The following is a 22,239-nucleotide window of genomic DNA, read 5'->3' on the forward strand; positions in this document are numbered from 1 at the left end:
AAGGAGTATTTCTGGAGACAGTGCCTCGTGCATGTAACACCTGTATGTGCAGGGGCAGGATACACAATGCAAGCCCGTGCATTCCTCTGTGTCAGGAAACAGCATGCAACAACTCAGATTATTTCCTGCATTTTAAGAAAAGGCTTCATTCTTAAAAGAAACCAAAAAGTGTGCCAAGCCTATCTTCTGCTTTCGTGATCAGTCTTCATAGCAGTCAGCTCTAAAGAATGTTCCAGTTTCTTTTAATGTTGTGTTATTGCATCAGTCAAAGCTGGTGGACTCTCCAAGTGATCACCTCTCACATCTTGTTGGATCAGCCAGCGATCCCACAAGAATATGCCATGCTCAGCTCATTGAAATGAGTGGAAGATGCTGCTTTGACAACTGAAGCACCATCTACCTGTCGTGTATTTGTATTTAGCTGCCACCTGACAGGTACAGTATGAGAAGAACGAGTGCAAAGCACTGAAGCATTCTAGGTCCACTTGGACCATTTTGGATATATTGGTATGATTCCTTAAAGTGATCAAACAATGGTGATTTCCAGAATGGGAAAACTGAACTCCCAGATCTTTATTTCTGGAAGATTTTGGTGGCTGTCCATTTTGAGAATTCTCAAATTTGACCCACCACCTCAGTCATATGTTTCCTCTAAAGGATGATAACATTGGAGCTCAGCCCAACTTGGGCAGCATCAAATACTGTCATTGTTATTTCCCTGCTGTGCTAGATTGTTCTTGAACATAAATTCTAGTCTATGTCTGACAAGCCAGATGTTTACTTGCTGTCTTTCATACTCATGTATTTATTTATTGGGATTTTTTTTTGTATGTACTGTTATACCATATATGGTCCCAGTCCTGCAGTCTGATCCTGCAGGCATGTAGTTACTCCCTGCAGGGATGTGGGATGTTCCAGAGAGCATTTCAGGAATAGAGATCTGTGTGTCATTGAATGGGGTTTTTTTTGTAAGTCAGCGCTGACACTGCTGACCCAATCCAGCTGTTAGTGAGAGGTTTCCTCTAAAAGACACCTTTTATAAGCAGATCCAACATCTTGAGTAAGGACTGGAAGCTGCAAGATGCATCTCAGCAAATTTGGGAGTTTGGCTGGAGTTGACAGATGTCAGTTCCTCATATCTTTCTACTTCATTTTTGTCCTTAAGCCAAAGGAGATTAAGCTGGTTAAGAGATTGAGGTCACAAGCCAATAACTAGAAATATGGGTTCTTTTCACAGCTAGGGACAAATCATATTTGTCTGTCTGTGGCCTGGATTTTCTGTCTGTAAACTGGAGGGATAATAGTGGTTTGCTTTGTAAAGGGTTTTGCTCTCCTGGGGTGCAAACAGCGAAAGAAGTGCAAAGTATCACGATTCGTTTCCTCCAATTTGAATTCTTACACTGCTCATGTCTCCTTTCTGTTGGTTTGGTGTTTCTTTAAATGTTCAGGGAGAATCATAGTGAAATCGAGAGGCGCAGGAGGAATAAGATGACCCAGTACATCACTGAGCTGTCTGACATGGTACCCACCTGTAGCGCCTTGGCTCGCAAGCCTGACAAGCTGACAATTCTTCGGATGGCCGTTTCACACATGAAATCAATGAGAGGCACTGGAAACAAATCCACTGATGGAGCTTACAAGCCTTCGTTTCTTACAGAACAGGTAGAATTTCAAGGATTGTCTGTTTTCTCTGGTGTGAATACTGTCAATTTTTTGTGACTGCTTGGACTTGATCTTAACACTATGACAGATCTTCCTCTTTGAAGAAGCAAATTGGCATTCTCACCATTGAGGTCTGTCTGAAAAACAAGGCACTTGCTACCTCTCGGAAAGAAATATTCACCTTCAGGTCTGAGTTCTTCCCATACTAACAAAGATTCTCTAAAATAAGTAAAAAATGAGTCTGGAAAGACCTTCCTGTCCCTCTGGGTGTTAGAAGAAGGTTAAAAACATTGTTTAGCCTTAATAGTGAAATTCCCAGCAGCTGAACTGGGCAGAGATGAAATCCCATTTGTACTGGCTGTACTGAGCTAGTCCTTGGTTACATTTTTGATGGAAGAAAAGAGATGCACCCAGTGCTTGAAGGAAAACTGTGTTTAACCGAGTGCATTTGAAATTCCTGCCACCCCCATTGTTTTTGAAGTCCTATGAGTGTAATGTGCATTTTTGTGGGCTGAAAGGATTTAAGCACTTACACGTGTAAGTTGTGGCCAGAGGCAATGCTTCTTTCTATGAGAGAGACCACAGCTGCTACTGACCTCTCAGTGCTCGCATCTCCACTTATTCTGGCTTTCCTGAAGCGTGTTTCTGGAGGGACTGTGCCATTCCACTGGCTGTTGGTGGCACCCCCTAGTCGCTTCTCATTGCAGTTTCTTTGTTGTTTTTTTTTTTTTTTTTTTAAATCTTGCAGAATGACTGAGTTCATTTCCATCTTTATTAATAACATATGCAAAGCTGGTCATATTATCCTCTGCACAGCACGCCCAGCTGTGCAGTGAGGTTTTCTGTTTAGGTTCTGTTTAGGTTCAGGATTGATGTTCTTTCTCTGTAATAAAGCAGCAGAAGTTTACACTTTGTTAAGTATTCCTTGAGATGAGTTATCCATTTCTTAGTAGAGTTCACCAGCTTTTGATCCTCACCTTGTGAGCAAATATCTACCACTTGCAAACTAGCCCTGCTGAGCTGTCTCACTTGGAATGAGATTCCTGTTGTCCAGAGCTCTCTGAGTTCCAGATGCAGTATTTATATTGGATTATATAATGCAGTATATATGGTCACTGGAGCCACCAAAGGCTTATCTTCCAGGAGTTGGGAGTGGTAGTTGTCATCCTTTCCTGTGGGAGGTTTTCAAACTCTGTTAAGCAAAGGTAGTATTTTTGGGTGATTACCCAAACAGCTGTTTGCACGTGCAGTTCAAGGTATTGGGTGTCTAAAGCCAGTGTCTGAAAGTGAGGGACAGAAGTACCTGTCTCAAGGCCTACAGTCTCCCTTCCAGTCCTCCAGGTGGGGTCAGGGCTCTGGGTGCTGCATCTCTGGTGGATGTGCGGGTGTCTCAGGACAGAATCACCCAGGATGATGAGTAGGGGACCATGTGAAGAAAAGGACAAAGACAGGGTTGCTTTAGACCCTTTGAATCTCTGAGGCTTAATATGCACAGGCTGGAAAACAAAAGCAAGAAGTGATACAACCTCTTGTACAATAGCTCAGGCTCCCTAATGGAGGAGGAGGTTGGGGATTCCTTCTTTGTTCCCATTACACTTTTTCTTTTATCCAGTGACTGTTTAATTTACAAACAGAGCCCATCCTGAGAAGGGCCAGGGGAAACCAAACTAGAAAGTCTTGTTGGTTTCTTTCCAATTAAATAATTCAGGACATGTAATTAAGGAATGAATCTGCTATGTGAGTTAGAGCTGTTCATTTCCTCTGTTTGTACTCCAAAATATCTTTTTTTAAAAATAAATAATGTTAGATGCCTATCATGCAATATGCAGTGAGTATTACTTGCTTGATTTTCCCAAAGTACACCAGATGATCGCCAGATGAAAGGCAATAAAGGAAAACATAGTGTTGTTTGTTATTAAGATCGGCAGTTTATGCCTTGCTGCAAGTTTGGTTGTGCTTTCACCTCAGTACTACAGTGCAAATTTCTGTCTTCATTAGGTTTTGATCAGCTAATAAGATCGCAAGAAAACAATGTTCTTTGACAGGGACAGATGTTTTATTTAATTCCCTTTTCTTGCTGGCATTCTAATCAAATCCTTTCTTTGGAAGGAACTGAAACATCTTATCCTGGAGGCTGCAGATGGGTTCCTGTTTGTAGTTGCAGCTGAGACGGGGAGAGTGATCTACGTATCAGATTCTGTGACTCCCGTGCTGAACCAACCGCAGTCTGAGTGGTTTGGCAGCACTTTGTACGAGCAGGTTCACCCAGACGATGTGGAAAAGCTGCGAGAACAACTGTGTACCTCTGAAAACTCCATGACAGGTCAGATATGTCTGATGTATGGTTCTGTGCATTATGGATCCCTGCAGAGTTTTTCCTGACATTCAGAATGCCTGGTTTAAAAGCCTGGTAAAAAATGAAATTCAGCAAGATTAAGATGTTTTCTTGCAGGCAGTGCAGTAATATAAATCTTCTTTTGCATGACTATATTTTGCTCCCTGTTTGTTTGTCTTCAGTCAAACCATCTTCACACAGCTCTGCATTCAAACTTCTGGCTTGGAATCTGGATTGTTCTCAGGCTTGGTCTGGATGTCTGGGCTGTTTTCATTTTATCCTCAATGATCTTGTGACTTCTTTACAAATACATGTTTTTTTAGGGCAATGTTTGATTTGAAATCGAAAATCATACTTTAGACTTTTCCATTTTTGTGAACATTCCTTGTGGTTTGCTAACTGGAATCCCGGGGAAAAAAATCCAACATTTGGCAACTGAAAATGTAGTGGATTTTGAACAGGAGGCTTACTCCTATAGCAGTCATGTAACTTACCAGTAAGTTGATTACCTATCATGTTGCACATAAAACTAAACCATATTCATATACCCACTATAACTCTGACTTTTACAATTATTCATGCTCAAAGCTGCCAGTAGGAAACTACCTCCTTTTTAATAGGATATGTGTATGTTATAGCTATGAGAATTAGCTAAATCCTAGTTTAATTCAAACTTGGAAAGGAGGGAACCCAACTTCTCTTTTTATTATTCACATATTATGTTTATAACTAAAGGAAAAAAATCTAGGGGATAATATTTAATAAAATCCTGATCCATGCAAAAGTCATATATTTTCTTTTTGCTTTAGTAGTTAAGAATTCTGACCTGGTTTGCTGGAAGTTTTGTTGTGTTTCATAACTCAAAGAACAGTGATCCACTTTTAAGTGAACCTGCACACTGTTTACAGCTTCCATGTCAAAGCCGTGCCAAATTCATGATTTCCTGTGGTTTGAATGTGATGTGGTTTTGGCAGAACTTTCATGTATTCACATTGTAAGCTCAAAGCAAAATTCTTCGATGAAAATCCAGATGGATCAAAACCAAGTGAACAGTTAGGGGAACCTGTGCAGGGCAAAACAGCTGAGTTTCATGCCACGAGGCTTGCAAAGGAGCACAACCACTGTTTTTATTCTGTAGGCTGTAATACATCTTAGTGTACGTACCGTCTTGCTCCAAGAAGCCTCAGTGAAGTCATGTTTTGACTTCCAAAAGTGCTCAGTTATGGGACTTAACCTGCTCAAACTAGAGCAGGACTAGACAGATGCAGAGAACTTCTGAAAACCCAACTCTGTATTTTTCCAGTCTTAGCTATGTGCTTTTCTTTTACACTGAATTCATCTGTAGCCAGTGGAAAGAGATCAATAGTATTTATAGAGCTAAATCTTTTCCCTGCCTGAATCTTTCAGAGTTGTCAGATTGACACGGGAGACCTGTAAATCTGGTGTACATGGACAGTTGAATGTTGTCCCAGTGTGAGTTGCCTGCTCAACTTTTTGAGTAGTTTTATTTTAAAGATGTGGCTGGTGAAGTACACCAAGCATACTAGTAGTTCTGTTGGTCTGTGGAGCATATAGATAAACAGAAAGCTCTGCATTTATTATATTAAACTTGTGTTTCCTTGACTCCGTAAGGTACCATTAAGTAAGAGAAGCAGTCTTCTGGAAGAGCTGTCAGTCCAGCCTCAGTTTGTTTATAAACAACACTCAGCACTTCACTCTTGCTCCTTTCTGGGACAGAGGTGGTTCTAGGGTGCATTCAGCCAGTTACATGTTTCTTCCCATCACACAGATCGTACTGAGAGTAGCTTTTTTGCAGCAGGTATTAACTGAAGTATGGCAGCGACCCGAAATAATGTGTGCCTTGGCGACATTTTAAAAGAAGTCAACTGGGCAAATGCACTTCCTTTAAGTCAGTGTTTATTAAACTGTTTGGGCAGCCCCCAAGTTTCCCTGGGCTTTCCAAAGTCATGTTTCGTGCAGAACAAAGGGCAGTGTAGAGTTTGAAAGAGATGGAAACCACTAGCCAGTCAGCTGCGTTTGACATTTTTCCTAGTGAAATTCACTTCAGGCAGCAGGAAAATCCTCATCTTTTAGTGACCCCTGGCTGTGGAGGACAGGATCTGCTTAGGGAAAAGATTTTCAAATGAAAGTGTAACAATATGTTATAATTTTTAATTTTGCTTTCTTCCTCATCTTCTCAGGGTCCATTTTCTCAACCCTATAACCTTCTCCTTCAGCTCTTGGTCTGGGGAAGCAGTGACAGCATCTTGACAAAGGAGAAACTTCACTTGCCTTGCAGCAGATTGGAGCAGTGTCCTTTGGTTATATTTGTCTTGCTACAAGTGCTGATCATTAGTGCTGTATTGCTGGGATTTTCCCAGCATCTCTCAGCAGTCCTGCTACCCAGAGAAGCTGCTCCAGACCCTGAGGATTTGGGAGGCTGCCACTGCCAAAGGGGAGCGACAGAAAACAAGCCTGTGGAGAAAGCAAGCTCCTACTCACATTTCTGCCCCCAGGAGGAAGACTGGGACTGGGGCTGTGCTCACATGAGCATTTCTTTGGCAGTCACAGAGCTTATGCAATCCTCACCTCACCTCACCCTCTCCCTTGGCATTTATGTGGTACTACAGTGAGTCACATCAAGGGGCTGGCCCAGCTGAAAGCTAAACTAAGCTAAAAACCCTTGGTTTTGGTAGAGACAGCTCTCTGGCCCACCTTACCATGGGGCTCTTGAACTCTGGAGAGTGCTGACACCAAGGAGAAGCAGGAAGTGAATAGTTAAGAATAAGGAGAAGACAGGACTTCAGGAGGCATAAAAATTTATATCAGATTGCAGTTTAACTATGGCCTCAACCACCTAGTGTGTTTGGGAGTTAATTGCTTGCTCTTTTTTAAACTCTTAGGATATGGGGAAGGATGCATAGTTTCTGTTTAATTTTATGCCCTCGGAGATTTTATTCCCTGGAAATGGAACAATTGTCTGCTTGTTTGTTGTACGTTAATTGCTAACACATTGTAGCAGCAGGAAAGCTGAACTGTGAAGTGTATGCAAGGTTTGAAATGCTCTAGAAAAGAGAGCAGCTGAAGCTTGACAGCAACAAAAAGTATTCCCAAAAAGTCTTTACATGCGTCATGTGCCTGATTAATCAGAATGGGGCAGATATGCGAAGTGATAATTTATTTTTCCTCTTTGTTCTTGGAAATATGCAGATGGCAAAACAAATCACTTCACATATGGATGAAGATTAGATCCCACAGGAGGATGCATTAGCAAAGACCTCTTTGCCCTTATGATGCGCTGATGGAACTTGGTGGATGTTGGGTTCAGATGCAGGCTCAGTCCCAGTGCAAGCGGGAGCCTCTAAACAGTTGCAGACTGCAAATCTCTAATGGTGCAGAGAACAGATAGAACTTAGACTGAAGTGCAGAGAAAAAAAACACTTTTGAAGAATTCCTCTGCTACGTTTACTTGTATAAAAATGCCTGAGCAAGTATTGTAGTAGACTGTCCTTCTGTTAAAATACAGTGTTCCAGAGCACTTTGCAAGACTGATTTTTATGAATCTAATCCTCCATAAGCAGTTCATGAAAGAGTAGAGTGATAAATATAGACAGCTCTGTATGGTAGCCTGGAAATACTCCCAAGTGATTCCGTGATATGTCTGAGATGTGCTTGTCAAGGCTGTGAGATCCCTGTTCCTGCACCAGTCATCTCCAGTGGTGCAAATGGGAAACACACAAGTTTGTTATCTCTTCCACTCTGAGGTTATCTTCAGTTCTGAGCTCCAGGCAGGACTGCACGTAGAAATCCAACTGTAACATCTTCCTTCAGCCTCAGTCTCTGTGCTAGGGCAAGGCAGGGAGCAGCATATGCGTGGCACAAAGCCTCCTCAGGACATTGGGGTTCAGAAGGTGTCCTTGCAAACTGCTTCAGCTGAACAGTTGAAGGGTGATGAAAGTGTGGACCCGTGACTGCAAGAAAATTATTAGAATTAGAACTTTTACAGCTTTCATTTTCAAGTGATTTAAAAATGACTAAGTCACTTCACTTGCTAGCTGAGAAAGCCTAATTGAGGTTACTTCTGGACAGAACTTGCATGCCAAGTTTAGTCTTGGCATGATCTTTTATTGCCATGTGTTATAAGTGTAAAGACTTAGAACTTTATGATGGAAATGGTGACTGACCGTAGAAAAAGCTGAGCTGATAGGTACCTCTTGAGAAGAAAAGAGCATTTTGTGACAATTTGCTGTGGTTTGCGTATGTTATGGAAACATCACTCCATGTTATACAAGCAGAGATTTGGATTGGGGAACCTGTCTTGCAGAACCTTCAAATAATGTGTGGTCTTGCAGTGATGATTTCACCACATGCAGTTTTCTGTCCAACTGCAAAGCTCTGTTACCAAGCAGTTTGTAGACACAGCCACAAAATGCAGATGTTGTAGACAGAGTCAAATTGTCTGTAAAAATGAGAAAAATGGTGTTCAACTTGAAAGAATGCAGTGCCAGAGACCAGTGGCAAAGCAAAGTAGAGCTTTCCACAGCACTGAACAGGTGGGAAGTGCTCAGCAAATGGTAAATAACCATATGAAAGAAAAGATTAGGGATAACTTCTCTCTACAACAGATACTCTTCCTGAAAATTGGCACATGATTTTCATGCTGTGAGCTGCCTTATACTTCCGTGTCAGTTTTCCAACTCTGATTTCTGCATGATCTTTCTTAGAAGAGAGGGGGTGGTTCTCATATTGGCAGCCAGCCAAGTGAATGCAAATGTGATTTGAACTCTGACTCTCCATGAATTATTTAGAACTCCAGCTGATGCAGAGAAGAGCTGGATGAGACTCCTATTTGGCTTCACATGTAAAATTCTCAGAAGAAATTCAAAGACTGACTTGAGGCATAACCAGAAACTCTGCCCAGGCAAATGTAATTCTGTCATGCCTTAAGTGTCATCATCAGTAACAGTAACACTCATGTCTAATGGAAAAGTAACATATTATCAAAACTATTAATGAAGTGACTCCTGCACTATATTAACAAACTACATTATTAGCTTCCGCACATCCACTTAAAAATTGGATCAGCCTGTTTATTTTTTTAAAAAATGGTAAAAAAGTGTATTGTAGGCTTTTGTGCCAGAAATTTTATACCAATAATATATTGTCAGAAGCTCTGTCTTCCCTGTGTCTTTTGTAGGCATTAGGATACTTGTCAAAGATTGATGCTTTTCTACCCAGAGCTCTTAACAGTCCTTGAAAAAGAAAAAAAAAAAAAGAAAAAAACTCACAACAAACCCTTTTTTTGGAGAATTGTGTCCTTGCTGAGACAGTCAACAAAACAAGGAGCTGTCATAAAGCTCCTTTGGGACTTTGTTCTCCAGCCTTTGGTTCTGAAGAGCACATTTATCAGGGGTTTATGCATCAGAAAGGTACTCTGCGTGTAAAGGGCTGTTTCAACTGACAGCACTTGATTTCTTTATTATTTTTTTTACTTCTGTCTCTGAGCTCTTTTAAGTACATGAACCCTAAAGAACCATCTGTCTCTGAAACGTGCCCAGCCCAGCAGCTTAGGAAGTAAGAGAACAGAGAATTAAAACCAGATCTCAGTATTTTCGATTTTAACATCTTAGCACAGGATGACTGACGCAGAAAGACAGTTGCCTTCTGGGCAGGTAGAGAATGAGTTTTATAGTATTTTGTTTATGGAGAGATTAATAGCTACTTGTGCTTTATATCCCAGGATAAAACAATGGTTCCTCATCAGCTCTGTTCACGGAATGTCCGTGAAGCATCACAACCTGTAGGATGAAGATGAGCAGGCATCCAGTAAACAACATCCAGCAAAGCTGGCAGGATGGGGAGGAGAGAAAGTTTCCATAGACATGATATGAGATGTCCTGAATTCTTTTATGTCTCTGCAGAGCTGCCTGAGACTTGACTCAGTATTTTATGGGATTTTCCACCCACCCACACACACGTACCCACACGACCCCCACTTTATTCCTTAGGAGGGTGGAGGCTGGAGGCAGCTGTGCCAGGATTATTGCACCTGCAGTGGAAGGGAACAGAGATTTTGGAAAACAGAAGCTTCAACACTGTAGTTGCCCTGAAAAAAAAGAGGGCACAATTCTTGAAACATACTGCCATGTATAGAATATATATGAGTGATTGTGAACAGAGTATTTCAAGTTTCGGTCTGTTTTTACTGTAGAAGAAGCCAGTTTTGGCAAGGCATCTTTTCATCAAGTGTGAAATCTTGGAAGAGATTTGGCTTGTTGTTGACAGCTACCAGATCATCATGTGATACCTGTTTTTCAGTAAAGTTATGTGGTCCCACTGGCATTGCGGAGAGTGAAGAGGATGTTTCAGAGGTGAGACTTTCCACGCACACCAGCCCATTGCTCTGCCATTGTTCCAAAGCAAAAAACCTGCCCACATTTTTGTGGACTGTTTGTTCCCATAGCAGGAAGGTCACAGTGCCAGCCGCTATGGCCTTTGAACTTGGGCAGTGCCAAGCATAGGAGTTTGTGGATTTTCAGCTTTATAGTCTGTTCACCTGACAGGTTTCTTACACGTAGAATGGAGGAAATTAATGTTCTGCTTCCTCAATCCCCATTCTGTTTGCATGGAAATGAATTAGTGCAGTAAGTACTTAGGAGCAGGAAACAGGGAACCTGTACAGCATCTTAGAGTGCCATCCCTGCCCTGTCATGCACTAGACAATTACACAGAAATAAGAAAAGCTCAGTCTGCTGTCAAAAAATCGGTACTTTCAAATGGTCATATTTTTAAAGTGTGGCACATTTAATCTCTCAAACATTCCAAGAGAATTTTGTTTTCCTTTGGTCTCTAGGACTGTTTCTGGAGGGGAAAAAAAAAATCCCAAATGTTGGGAGAAGCCAGCTATGTATAAAACAGTTCAAAAAGCAACTCCTACACAAACACAGTGACCCAGTGGTATCCCTGCTGCTGACACATTCCATTTGGGTGGAAAGTACTGGAAGGAAAACCAGTGATAATAAGTTGCATTTTTTTGAAATTACTTTGGTAATTATAGTGGTAGTTTAAAGAGGCCAGTACATGCTTTTACCAAAATAAGGAAGCAGTTTTAGCCTAGTACTCTGAGGCAAACTTATTACACCTGATTAGCATTAGGGAATGCTTTTAGGGTGAATTTTCAGGTGTTTGGACATGCATGTGCAAGTGGGTTTTGCGGTTGCTGTTTCTTTCAGTTTTCACCTTCCGTTTCTCACTTGGAAACTGCCACGTACTTTGGTCTGTTATCACAGATGTTGGACTGGATCATTTTCAGTTGCTGGGTTTCAGGGGTGGTGGGAACATGTTTTTTAATGTTCAATATTTATTCAACCTGCGTTGTGTTTAGTTAAACACGATGAGATATGTGAAGTTGGTGATATTTCCCCCCCCCCCCTTTGAAAAATACCAGTGTTTTACAAATACCTGACCAACTTCTTTGGTTAACACATTGGCAACAAAGCAGTCCAAGAGTGCCCCTCTTGGAAAGTTTTGGCACTGGCCCTGCTTGCAACCCTCTGTAAATGTCAGGTGTTTCTGTTCTTTGATGGCAACTCCACAGATGCTGGGAGGGTGCAGTGTTAGCCTTAACATCTGCCCTGTGGAGCATGAGCTTTTCCTTTACCCTCATTTGAATGTTGTGTTGCCTCAGTGAAGTTAATACGATGCACTAAAACATTTTATTATTACGTGATGAGTTGTAGCAGCACGCTGGGGAGGCACAGGGAGGAGGGGTGCGTGGTAGTATTCCACCCGCTTGCTTCAAAAGGGGAATAATTGTTCTACCCCGTGCTGCTGTCATCTCTCCATCCTCACCTGAGGTTCAGCTGTTTCATAATACTGGGACAGCAGAGGCAGGAATTCCACAGTCTTTGATCCTTCCCTGGCCTTCCACCAGCCTGTTGAGGCCACAGCCCTCGCTCCTCACGGGTACCCTGCACGGAGCTGCAGGGAGGGGAAAAGCCTCCTGTGTGGCAGCACATAACTGGAGTGGGAATATGGCCCACTGGCGGCTTTCTGTGGTTTGATCTGTTTTACTGTAGTGCCTTAGATCTGAACTTATGTCATCAAACACTCTTCTTTGTATTTTCATAGTGTGGAGACTTTTGCATGTGACTTCTAAGCGTCTTGAGTCTTCGGAAAGAAAGTTAAAACTTACAATAACGTTTTGCCTCACAAAAATTACTTTAATTGAACTGAAGAAGTAGCCTATAAAAACAACCAGACAACATCCTCAGGCCTTTTTCTCCTCCGTTTTTCCCTCTCATGTGTTTAAATTTCATTCTGTCCGCAGCAAAACATCTTACCAAGTCATCTTGTGGTCATTTTTTATTTCCTCTAATAGACTATTCCGTGGTGTGCCGCCATAGCCAAATTTCAGAACAAGACAATAGTAGTATTTACTAATAAAGCATAAATCCCAGTTATTTGAGTTTGATAATGAAGTACAAATAATACGGAATACCAGGAGCTGAAGCTTTTTTGGCAGAGGGTTTTTTCAGTAAAGCTTCCTACTGAGCATTCAAGTGAAACAAATAGGTTAATTTAAAAGCTACTTACAACCTTTATATATTGATTTATTATGCAGCTGTGAATGGCAAAAGACTCAATTACGTATTTCAGTGTTATTTTGGATAGCAGTGCTGTCCTGGGAGTATCTGCTGATGGTGCTTGGGAGTTCCTGGGGTTTTACATCCTTTTTCTAGTTACAGAAAGTCTGACTGTCTTTTGAGGAGCCATTTGTATCTTGGATAACTGGCAGGCCTTTGTATGATAGTTTTCTCCAGCTCAGTCTTTCCTTCAAAGACATCTGATATGATATTTGTAACAGAAGTGCTGCCCAGCTCATTGAACCACGAGCTTTGTCACGTGTGTTTGTTTGGGGACTGAGCCTGAACGTACCCGCAAAGATCAGAGTGTGGCTGATTTAGGGCTTGTATGAACCTACAGAACAATAAAGCTGCTGATGATAAGGTTTAAATGAACTGTATGAAGATGAATAAAGAAAGGATCATTGCCCCATTTTACAGGTAGGGAAACAGAGATAGATGCTGTGTGTTTATGTCTAGGGAGAGCTTATACATCTGTTTGGGCCTCTATAAACTATTTTAATTAGTACACAGAGTGCTTCCCATACATAAGGTAACCATTCTCAAGAATTCAAAATACATTTAGTTCTTAAAATGTTTTACCGATTTGTTTTTTGGTTGGTTTTTTTTTTTTGGTGTTATAACTTTCAACATATGCTTTGAATTATTTGCTGGCATTTTCATGTCCAGTTTTTCCAGGTCCATCGGCATGCATGTGATCTGTAACACTATCCCTTCAGATAGTCCCTTAAAATTAACTCAATAGCAAGGCTCAAAAGAGCACATAGTTTCCTTTTTAATTTAATTAAAATGATGCATATTTGCCCAACACTGTGGAGAATGACATGATGCAGGCTGGTTAGGCAAACATGAAGGCAGGCACAGCAGAGACCTTTTGGCCTTGTGAGCTTTTATAATAACAAGTTGTATTGAACAAACAGATGTGTAACATGAGGGGTTTCTTATTGAAAAACAAGAGGGGGTGAGAAAGCTTTTCAATTCCCCCTTTGTGGGTCAGTGTCTCCAGTTGGTAAGTAGGGGATAGACAGATATTTAAAAATAGCTGCATTTCAATTGCATTACTACTTCTTTTATTTTTTTTTAACTTTGCTGTTGACTGGATCAACTCTTCATTCTATTGTAAGAATGTCATAACTTGACTCTAATGCTTATACAACGCCTTTTGCAATTAGATGATGTAAACCTTAACATATTTAGAGAGGTTCAAATAATCCCCCTGAGAAGCTAGACTAGTGAGGAGACTGAGCTTTGATGGTTTATATTTGTAATCATGGAATAGTTTTGGTTGGAAAGACCTTAAGGATCATTTAGTTCCAACCCCCTTGCCGTGGGCAGAAACATCTTCCACTAGACCAGGTTGCTCAAAGACCCATCCAGCTCTGGCCTTGAACACTTCCAGGGATGGGATGTCTGCCCCAGGACGGGACAACCTGTGCCAGTATTTCACCACCCTCATAATGAAGAATTTCTTCCTTTTATCTAATCTGGAACTTATGAGCTTGGACCCTGTTTGTAGCTGCACCTCTGCTGCTGACTGACCACAAACAGGAGAAATCATTCCTTGGGGCTTCAGTGTCCTCATCTTTCAAATACAGCTGAAAGTGTAGAAGTCCTCTGAAAGTTGCTGTAATGTTTGCCAACAGCAAATAAGTGCCCATAGCCAGTTATTTGTTTTGTATACTGATATATCTATTTATGAGTGTACTAGCAGTGCTTCACAGTGTAGTGGTATGTGCAGGGGGGTGGGGCTATGGTGCTGCCTCCTGCTGAAGGACAAAACAAGCACATGAGAGCAGGGAAGCCCCAGCCTGGGCAGTCTCATAATCTTTGGGTGGAAGGCACTGTCTGCTTTGGAGCAAGAGCAACTACGTTTTATCCCCGCTATCCTGCAAGCTTCTTGGTTGGTGTGTGTGCAGTATAACGACAGCTGGGAAGTCCTGTGTGGTCCCTGATGTTGTTCCAGGCTGTGTGAAGATGACTGATTTTACAGTTGTACTGTATTCTCAAGGAATATTAGTATACCAATGTCCCCGTGGTTTCATTCTTCTGGAGAAGTTGGGCCAGGACACAAAACCCTGTATTGCAGAGGAGGGAGGTATAAATGTTATCTTGCTGTGCAGCAGGCTGGGAGGGTTCAATCCAGTGTTGATAGGTCCATCCTTTCTTCACGGTGAGACCAGCTGGGAAGAAAAAGGGGGAAGTGTACATGGGAAGACCTTATTCCCATCTTCAGTGCTACCTCCCTCAAAGTCCTACTGGCCTTGAAAGATCTGATAAGATCATGATTTTAATATCAGGAAAGATTTAAATTGCATCAACCATCTCCACACAATAGGAACATGTCCACTGTTGTTTTCATCCCTCTCTCCTCACCCTGTGCCATGTCCTGACTTTCCCATAAACCAGGGATTGGAGTTGTCATTATGGTCTGTAAAGGCTGTGATACCAGTAAGGGGTGACTTGTGCTACCAGACACCTTCCAGGTGGAACCCAGGAGCTCCTGCACCACAGGGAAGACAGTCTGGAGAACAGACCCTTTCCACATGTGAATTAAAACTGTATGTACAGAAATCCAGAGTAAGAAGGAGCAGAGCCTGCTGCCTGTTCCAAGCCCATCTGCTCTGCATCATCCCAATCCCTGGCCACAGTCCCACGTGGTGCTGCTGTGTCTGGTGCTGGGGAAGGGGTGTGTGGGGAGTGCCAGTGTCTGCACGCTGGGCTTGTTTGGGAATGAGATGAGCATCACGAGTTAGCAAATTTGTTCAGGGAAAACAACCTCATCAGGCTCTTAGTTTCAAGAATTGTGCGTTCTTCATGGCCTTTCAATGTGTTTTAAATGTTCAAGAATTGGTGTCATTTTTGTCAAAGATTTAAAAGACCATTAACTAATCAGCAAATATGAAGGAGTGGTGTTAAAATAAACAACAGGTTTTGGGTGGGCATTGCCTGTGGGATCTGCACTGTAACCTTGATGTGAGCAAGAGAGTCACGCTATGAAATCAGTGCTGATTGTAGGTGCACAGGGTAACTGGTGCCAATAATGTGGTTCTACCCTTAGTCTGTAATTTTAAGTTAGGATGGTCTTAAGCTCATCTGTTGTTTTGAGTGTTCAGGCTATTTCTATTCCTCATGTGTTTGTTTTCTTTCCAATGAGGGGGCAGAGACATGCACTTTTTATTGGTACAGTTTTATTAGTATTGTATTGTTTGGTGGATTCACTCCACGTAGTTCCAGTGTGTGGTGTTGTGATGCTGAAGGGATGCTGTGTTTTTCTGTTTGCAGAGGATACTTGGATGGCCTGCAGCCTATTTGTGAGCTCTGACAGTTGCTCTGAGTCTCACCAACCCTACAGTAAATACCTTATTTGTAGGGCAAGGAGTTGGGCTTTCAGGACAGAGACTGTGTACTCTAATATGTGTATGGGCATGGTAGATAGGTCTTTGCATTTATGAGCGTTACCTTTGTGTAAATAATAAACCCCAGAATGCTGAAAGACAGACTGTCCATGGTTCTTCTGGTGTTTTGTGGTTTTTTTAATGCGTATATTGTCCTACTTGTATATTGTGAGCTTCTTCTAGTTTATGTAAATGTGTGTTCCTGAAAGTTGTTTGCGTTGCAATTGTGATTCTTAATGTGTTCTTATCATCTATAACTTTTTAATATTGGGATCCACAGGGTGGATGTATATTTATTAAACTTAATAGAGCTTAAAGCACTTGCTGAGCTGCGTTGAACATGAGATATAATTGTATCCCTTGCAGCTGTAAGGCTGTACATTTGTAAAAATTTTTATTTTGTTTTAATTGTTGGATTAATGGAGAATAATTCCTCTGTCATAAGCTTATCAAGAGTAATTTAGTATAAATTGGTCACATTTAGGCTATTTAATCTTATTGAAGACATTTTCTTCAGGTATTCATAATGTCTTTGTTGCTTTCAAGAGGGACTCTGTCAGCTGAGCACCTCAGTCAGTGTAAAGCTGAATGTTCAGCTGTAGACAGTGCAAAGGTGTAAACTAATAAATGAAAGCTTAAAGAGAGTTTCACCTTGTTTTCTTGAACTTGATTGTTTGTCCCAAGCAGTGACCTGTATCTTGATTCTCTACAAACTGTTTTAGTTGAGAACAGTCATCTTTCAGCTGATCTTTGCCACTAATTTATAAAGACTTAATGTACTAATAGAGCATCCCCATAGAAGTCCTTTGTTGTCTGACCCTTCAGTTTGAGGGTGAGCTTGCATTTGGAGCTGCGTTCAGAAGCAACAGTACCTTGACCATTGCTTTGTTTTAATTTTTAATTATTTCTTCTTGTTTTCCTGCATCTCTGTCGTGCTTTTTCCGGTTTTATAGTAAGATAAAGATGTTCTTAGTTTTCATAAGGATTTTTGGGTGCAGTATTCCTGTGTTCTGTTTGTCTTCCTTGAGCAGCCTGTGGAGTATTTTTGATGAGCACAAAGTCATCTTTTGTTATCTTGTCCAAACCAAACTTAGTTTATCCTTTATTTTATTTTGCCTGGAAAGAAATATGTGGACAATCCGGTGGCTGAGAATAATTATGAAATATCTAACTTGTTCTTTGTAAGACAAGACATTATCATCTAGAGAGTGGAATTTGCTGGGTTGCTGAAGATATTGAGGGCAAGGTGAGACTCCATATTCAGACTGTTTCCTTATCAGGTCCAAGATTCTGTGAAGGACAGCAGTCCATGTACTTTTGAATTAGAGGGAAATGGAAAATTGTATCTCGTGCTTTGCCAATAGTATTTTTGCGCACGAGGCCAAAGCAAATTTCTTCCCATCTCTGTAAGATGGGTGTTTCCATGCTACAAACTGGATGTGAGCACCATATGCCTGTTTTTAGAGGCAGTCATTTCAACTTGCACTGAAATTTCTGCAGAAGGAATGTCGTTATGTGGCAACCCTTCCTTCTAGTTACTGACTGAAGGGATTCTTAGAACTAGAACTCCAGCAGAGAAAGCATTTGTGGTGGAATTAGGTGTTGAAGTTTATGGGAGTTTTGAATCCACCAAAAAAAAAAAAGAGAAAGAAATGAAAAAAGTAACAAAGAACAGACTGTGTTTGATTACCAGGCTATAAACCTTAGCATGCGGTGCATAAACATGGAGGAACAAATTTTCTAACAGGCTGGTGCTATTGTGTAAAAGTGGATTCGAGCCAAACTCCCAGATTTGAAACCCCATGAATTTCAGTAGGCCCGGGCCAATCCTTGGCTTAGGTTCATCTCAAACATTGCAAGCACAGAAAACGTGTTTGGACATTGACAGTAGCAACTGGAGGTCCAAAAGGGGAAGGTTTGTGCATAATCCGGTCGCTGTTTGCACACGCAAGGGGCATATCGGTGCCAGTATGAACATTTGTCCCCCTGATCATCCTGAGATCAATTTTACAGCATCTTTGAAAACACCCTGCAAGGAATGTTTCTGGCATGTATCCTCATTCCTTGAATCTGTTACCAACTTACCTCTTTAGGGGGAAGAGTTTTATATGACTTCTCTAATTCTACCCAAATAATGAGTCACTTGCTCATTGTCCTCACCTCTGTGGTCCCCTCTGACAGCCCTTTCCTGTCACGACAGCTGACATCAGGTTCCTGGGTCACACAGCAGGTTCCTGCTCTGAGGACAACTGGTTTATTACAGGTTGAAGCAACACTGCCTTCTGGATGGGGACTGTAGTGGGGAGATTTCAACAAATTATCAATTATACCCAGACCAACTGTAGAGATTTACGTGCTAGTTCTAATAAGCTCATTGTTTGCTTTCTCCTTCGCAGCAGAGCAAATCTGGTTTCCTCCAAGTTGTGCAGCTGCTGTAAGTGGCAATAAGACAGCAGTGTCAGTCACAGCAGTGCTTCTGCTCCCAGGGTTGTGTCTGGAGCTGGAGAGGAGAAAAGTTTAACATGAAAATGAACTACATGCAATTACCAGTTTATGGGGAAGCTCATAAGGGATCCAGCTGGTGGTGGCACTGGGATGTTAAACTCTTCTACTGAAGGAACTAGAAGAAGAAATAAAAAAAAATACGTGCAACTTTAACGTCAGATGCATTTCATGTGCGTCCTGTGGAGAAACTTAAATGAGCATTTATCATGGAGGATGCAGGAACACAGAGATAAGAATATTTTATGGTTCTGTGACAGAGCTATCATCAGAACATGCCACCTCCTTGAACTGCGTGACACCGAGATGCAATTTATGCCATTTTGCTTCACTTAGTCTATTGATCTATAATTCTCTTTTTGGTACAATTTGATCATAAGTTTCTAGTATGAAATGAGACACAAACTGCTTGTTCTTTGTCAAAATCTGCAGTCTATTGTTAGAGCTCTGCAAGGTTAACACATGCACGATGGACTATTGGAACAAGCTGCTGAGAGAGCTTTGTCATAATATCTGTGCACCAAACATTTCTCTGACTCATCTTCCCAAATACCCCCTGCAGTGATTTTGTAAGTCAGGGCAAAATTTGGACTTCTATTTGTTATCTGGTACATATTTCTAAGACGCTGCCAAACAAAAAACTATGTTTAAAAACTCTGTATTTCATTGTTGGGGGTTCCACACATGCCAAAGGAACATGTGTCAGCAATTCTAGACTTAGTGGCCACGTAATTGTGAAGTATCCTTTTTGTTTTTGTTTTTTTTTAATAGATGTTCTTGGATGATAAAACCAGAGAAATTCTTATTAGCTGCTTGAGTTACATTTACTGTCACTGCTTTTTGATTAATATTAGTGTCTCTTCAAGAATTTATACTGGAATGGAAAAAAAAAAGTTCACAGAAAACAACTTTTATTTATGTGTATGACAAAGTTATCATTTCCAAAGAGAAAAATGCTTTTAATGATTTGATTTGACTGGCATGCTTACATGGACAGCCACTGGGTCCTGTACATGTATACTGTCTTCATTTGCTTTGTCATGTATGGCCCTCATTTGTGAATCCCTTCTGCCTGATGATACTTTATTTTTCTAAACTGTGTGATTTTTGAGGGAATGGGGAAATAGACTGTGGCTTTGGCTATAGAAAATAAGACAGAGAGACAGACTCCAATGCAGGGAAAGGAAGCATGTTTGAACTTCAGATCCATCCTAAATCATGGGTCAGCGTAACTGAGCTGGGAAATAGGGTGGTATGATTTCTTCCCATCTCACACCTGAATCACAGACCAGTATTGATATATAGCCCAGTGCTCTGAATTGAAGCATCTTTAGAAATTGTTCCCAAGCTTGTTAACTTCTTAATCATCCGAAATACACCTTGGGGATACACCAAATGACCTGTTGCCAAGGATGGCTTTCCTCCAGAAAGAGTTATCTGGAGCATACTTTAAGAGTAAAATGCTGCTTCCTAGTTCCTTATCTAAAACATTTATCTTTAAACTATTGTGTAATGATTTTATTCTCCTTCATGGAGGGAAGTAAATATTTAAGGGTAAAGTAATTCTGAAATTGGTGTTTGGCAGTAGGATTATTTCATAACTTAATTTTTGGACAGAGACTTTTAAGTCAGTCTGGTGAGGAGACTGAATGTATTCTGCATGATTTCTTCAGTACAGACAGAGTATGGTATTGCTGTAAACTTGACTGGTTATATCACAGTAAAGACTTAGGCTTATATAGTTTGTTATTGAAAGATACCCACCTTAAGCATGTTGGTTTGCTCATGGCCTGATGTCATCAGCACTGGTGGTTGTTATTTAGTTGCCCAGCAGCTGTTCCACTGCATTTCTCTTGCTCGCTGTCACTTCCATGGCTGCCTCCAGCCTTGAAGCACCATGGACCTGAGCCAGTGATTCATTTCTAGTCTGTGCAAGATTTTATACTCATCTGTTATACATACCTGTTATCAACTGAGCTGTAGATGCAAGAGTCCATTCTGTTAGATCTTCTGTGATAAACAGAGGATTCTAGGTGACAACTAGTACCCTGCAGTCACTGATCTGAACCTATCTGTAGTAGCCACTGCCTTCTGTTTTGAGTGAAAAAATTAATCTGTTACCCCCTTTCTACCCCTGCTTTTTAATAAAGACTTCCCCAAACCTACAACAGGGGTGCCAGCTCAGTGGTCCCTCTTGATGACTTGGTAGATGTCTGCACTTTTGAGTGCTGTGCCCCTGGTGTGTGATTCTGAGGTTTGTAGTCAGCAGGGTCTGGACATGGACCTTGCGTAGATTCGTGTTTCTGTTTGGTGAGTCAGATCCTCTACCCGGTCCAGCTGAAAATTATCTTCAAAAATACTCTGACTTGTCAGGTTTTTATCACCTATGAAAGGGCCCCACCACAAGTGATATGTCTCATTATCCAGAAGAAATGTGCTTCTCACCATCACAACAGCTCTGGCTGTGTGAGGTGCTGCTGTGGTGGGAGCATTCTGGATAGGCACAAGCACAGGGAAAGGGAGCAGCTGTCAGGGGAATGGCACAAGTTGCTTTATCCACAGTTGTGGTAAAGAGTGGAGCAGATCAAGTCAAAAGCTATGCCTGCTGTCATTGTCTTGTCTGCCTCCAGACATTTGACTCTGCCTTGGAAGTTGGTCTTGGGCCAACCAAGAGAAGAGCCATCACTGTTGTGACTCAGAGTCAGCCTTGCTGAAATCGTTAGTGAAGCCAGCACATAACTGATCCTCCCCTCTGAGACCAGGATCAAGAATTTTTGTTGGTACTTTTTTCCCCTAACTGGGCTAATGGCATTCAGCTTATGAACTACTTGTTATCTTAGTTTCTAGTAAATGGAATTAAATTTATGCACTGAACACCAGTTGCTCTCCCTGGCATTTCTAGGACGAATCCTGGACTTGAAGACTGGAACAGTAAAGAAAGAGGGTCAGCAGTCCTCGATGAGAATGTGCATGGGATCCAGGCGCTCTTTTATTTGCAGGATGAGGTATGCATTTACTTTGGATTCCATGATGGTTCCAGTCCTGCCTCAGATTAGACTTCAGACCTTGGTTAAAAGCTAAAGCTGTAATGACACACTCCCATGAAGCATTTCTAGAATGCTTGCTTTTGGAACTGGAGGAAAACTGGAACCTGTCTTCCTTTACAATTGATGGCAAAACAGCACCATGTTTGTGTGTTGTAGTTATTCTTATCAGTGTGGGGTGCTTTTTCCAGAGAACTTCATGACCACTTAACCCCTGGATTGTTAACCATTGTCTCTTCCAGTTAAGTTGTTTGAATCAATCCTTTAGGAGCAAAGCTTTCGCAAGAGTAATGAAAGCCCAACTCTGTGTATTTTTTCAGCAAACCAATAATATTAAAAGAATTTTAAAGATAAACAGGAATTCAGTTGCAAACTTGCCAGCTATGTAGGAATTAACCTAAGCCTGGTATGAATTACCAGATGTCAGCTGGCTGATACTTGATAAATGAGTAATTGTTAGAGGCTTTTTAATCTGCAATTTTCCAACCTCTCCTTCAATGCTTGGGCTTCTTTAAAGATACTTGCCTGCCTAGTGCTTTTCATTGGGGCTCATGAGCACTCCTGTTGTTTTAGGTGCTAGCAGGCTAAAATGCCTGTTGCTATTGCAATAAATTTCCGTCTGTGTGGTTAAGAAGGGAAAGTACATAATTGCATCT

General features: G+C 41.3%; 1 protein-coding gene across 4 annotated transcripts in view; it reads left to right on the plus strand.

Annotated features, from left to right (window-relative positions):
• Positions 1 to 22,239, plus strand: part of ARNT2 (aryl hydrocarbon receptor nuclear translocator 2) — a 98,580-nt gene that overhangs the window by 35,362 nt on the left and 40,979 nt on the right. For all 4 annotated transcript variants that reach the window (XM_027887008.1, XM_027887006.1, XM_027887010.1 and 1 more), the window contains 3 exons: positions 1,449 to 1,662; positions 3,772 to 3,985; positions 21,442 to 21,544. In XM_027887008.1, the coding sequence (XP_027742809.1) occupies positions 1,449 to 1,662; positions 3,772 to 3,985; positions 21,442 to 21,544 (531 nt within the window). The remainder of the gene's footprint in view (positions 1 to 1,448; positions 1,663 to 3,771; positions 3,986 to 21,441; positions 21,545 to 22,239) is intronic.

The sequence above is a fragment of the Empidonax traillii genome, unplaced genomic scaffold (genome assembly GCF_003031625.1).
Source record: "Empidonax traillii isolate 1590-97213 ecotype Southwest subspecies unplaced genomic scaffold, ASM303162v1 scaffold201:size1909950, whole genome shotgun sequence".
NCBI lineage: Eukaryota > Metazoa > Chordata > Aves > Passeriformes > Tyrannidae > Empidonax > Empidonax traillii.